The sequence below is a fragment of the Morus notabilis genome, unplaced genomic scaffold, assembly GCF_000414095.1.
Source record: "Morus notabilis unplaced genomic scaffold, ASM41409v2 Scaffold1602, whole genome shotgun sequence".
Lineage (NCBI taxonomy): Eukaryota > Viridiplantae > Streptophyta > Magnoliopsida > Rosales > Moraceae > Morus > Morus notabilis.
The window spans coordinates 18,777-21,658 of NW_010358688.1; the positions used below are offsets into that span (position 1 = coordinate 18,777).

Below are 2,882 nucleotides of genomic sequence, written 5' to 3' on the forward strand. Positions count from 1 at the left end.
TCCCTTCCTAACTCGACCCTCTTTCATTTCATCCCAAATTGTACCTGCCTCATTAAACTTTCCACTAGAGTAATATATGTTTGACATTTGTACATAGCCCAAGGAACTTCTAGGCTCCAACTCCTTTAGCTTATCTGATGCTAACTTAGCTAAGCCAGTCTCCCCATGCTTTTTACATGATCCTAGAAGCGCACTCCACACCACGGAATCTGGCTCCATTGGCATCTGACCTATAAGTTTCTCAGCCTCGTGAATTTTCCCGGCTCGCCCATACATGTCAACCATGCAGGCGTAGTGATCAATTTGAGGGACGATACCATAATTTTCACGCATGCAGTCGAATATTTTAATTCCATCTTCTACCAGTCCAGCATGGCTGCAAGCACAGAGAAGAGCAACTAAAGTGGCGGAGTCCGGCTCGAGATTCATTTCAGAAAAGAGATGTAATGCCTCTCTTGCTCTTCCATGCAGGGCGTAAGCCTTGAGCATGGAATTCCACGAAACCACATCACGTTCTTCAATCTCATCAAAAACTTTCTTAGACATAGAAATGGAAGCACACCTAGCATAGGCATGGATCAAGGAATTCGTGAGAACAGTGTCACCCTCAAATCCCGACTTAATTACTCGCGAATGGACTGCAGCAGCATGTCTCTCCGTTACAAGGCCTGCACAAGCTTTTAAAACAATAGAGAAGGTGTACCAGTCTGGTGCTAGACCCTCTTGACACAACTGGGAAAAGAGGAGTAGTGCTCTTTCTGGGTCCCGCTCTGCGAATATCGTCATAATGCTGGTCCATGAAACGATATCCCGATGGCAACTTGTCTCCAAGAAGACCCTATAGCAGTCAACAGCATTCCCTCCAAGATCTGAATAAGCCTTCATTAAAGCAGTAGCCACCTTGACTTCGGATAAAAACCCAGTTTTGACCGTGAGGCAGTGCAATTGAAGACAAAACCTAAAACACGCCTTCATCTCTTTGTCTGCGCTTTCGCAGAAGGAAGTAAAGACGCTGAGAAGCGTGGCACGATCAAAACTAATCCCCATATGATGCATTTGGATGAAAAGGTCAATACCTCGAGCTCCAAGTCCATGAAACTGAAACGCTGCAATCATTGAATTCCACGTTACAGTGTTGCGGTATTCCATGCTATTAAACACGCTCCAAGCCTCATTCCCACCATGACACTTGTTATACATCATGATAAGCGTGTTCGCAACGTATAAACAAGCGTCCAAACACATTTTCAGAGCGAGAGCATGTACCTGCCTCCCGAAACGCCCCTCACCCTCGCGGCACGAGCTCAGCACACTTGCAAATGCGAACTCATTGGGGCGGCATTCCGCCAACATTGCGGAAAACAGCCGAAAGCATTCTGAGGAGTGCTCACGTTGCGCGTAGCCCGAGATGAGCGCGGTCCAAGAGACGAGGTTTCTGTGAGGCATTTCGTCAAACAGTTGGTGCGCGTAATCCAAGTGACCAAATTTACAGTACATATTAATGAGGTGATTAGTGACAAACGTGTCAGGACGGTTCATGGGATTGTGGGCCACCATGTGGCGGTGCAGACAAAGGCCTTCTCGGAGGCGACCGTGGCGAGCGCACTCATGGAAGAGAGTGGCGTACGTTTGGTGGCAATGGGGCCGTGGTTTTTCATCAGCTTCAATGATCGCATAGAAGAGTGACAGAGCTTCTTTGAGGCGGCCGCGCGTGGCGAGCACGCGGACCCTGTCGAGGAGATTATCGGCTTCGGGCGTGAGCCTGGAGAGTGTGGGAAGATTTCCTGAGCTGAATCTTCTGACTGAGACACGCCGCGCGCGGGTAGTCAAGCGTAACATCAAGCTTTTTTCTTCCTTATTTTATTTTTCAGTAGCGAGCCGTTACGATTCTAGCGCCTAGCAATACGAAGTTTTAAATCAACTTGGCCAGCGAAGTTACGTAACCACGAAGTTATGAAACCCCAACCCCACCCCCAGGGCGGATTTGCAGGTCACGTTCATTTTATTAATTTGAGTTTAAAATTTAAATTTTATTATAATAAAAATTTTTTAAAAATATAAAATAGTATATTAAAAGAGTGAAGAAGGCACAAACACACTTATATATGGATATTGTAGCTTTTCATCAAAGATGAACCACTACTAATCTTTATCACATGGAAATGTCGGTGAGATAAAAGAGTTTTTTTTTTTTTTTTGGCTGAATAAAGAGCAAGTTATTTAAGCTGACGAATTTAGACAGTCAACATGTGGTGGTTTGGAGATTTTAAACCCTACACTTTATACTAAAATTAAATGTGTAGTAACCGCAAGACTATACTCATAATATCCGTTTCCTCTACAAAATAACTTATGATTTTAGTTTATTATAACACTATACATTGTACATTTATTTTTCTTATTGCTTATGTTTAGTAAGATAAAATAAGAAAAACACTAAATCATGAAATTAAAAGTAGCATAACGTAACTAGAGCAAAAAAAAAAAAAAAAGTAGGGCTGTGAGGGTGGCGGTGGGGCTGCAACCAGTGGTCTGTGGTGGGGCTGGTAGTGCTGCTTGACGACTCGGTCATGGTGGAGGAGGGGAGGGGTTACTCGGAGGTTAATAGGTTATTATCTGATGCGTTTTTTTTTTTTTTTTTAATAATAATTAGTTTCCCATGTTATATAGATTTCCTGGAAATTAGTCTCAACATATGATAAGGTCTAAGAATGCAAAAATTATAGTTTTTATATGAAACATGGGAATCTTACATATATTACCATTATGCTTCTCTGTCTTCTGAAACTTCTCAGTCTCTTTTTACTTCCTATATGTAAATTCAAGCATGACTAAAAACAGATGTAGTATATACTATACATATGCGCGCGCATATATATATA

General features: G+C 42.7%; 1 protein-coding gene across 1 annotated transcript in view; it reads right to left on the minus strand.

Annotated features, from left to right (window-relative positions):
• The window catches only part of LOC21386461 (pentatricopeptide repeat-containing protein At1g71420), a 2,891-nt gene extending 1,052 nt beyond the window's left edge, over positions 1-1,839 (minus strand). Inside the window, exon 1 of the mRNA XM_024162278.1 lies at positions 19-1,839. Coding sequence (XP_024018046.1) covers positions 19-1,839 — 1,821 coding nt within the window. The remainder of the gene's footprint in view (positions 1-18) is intronic.
• Between the last annotated feature and the right edge of the window lie 1,043 nt (positions 1,840-2,882).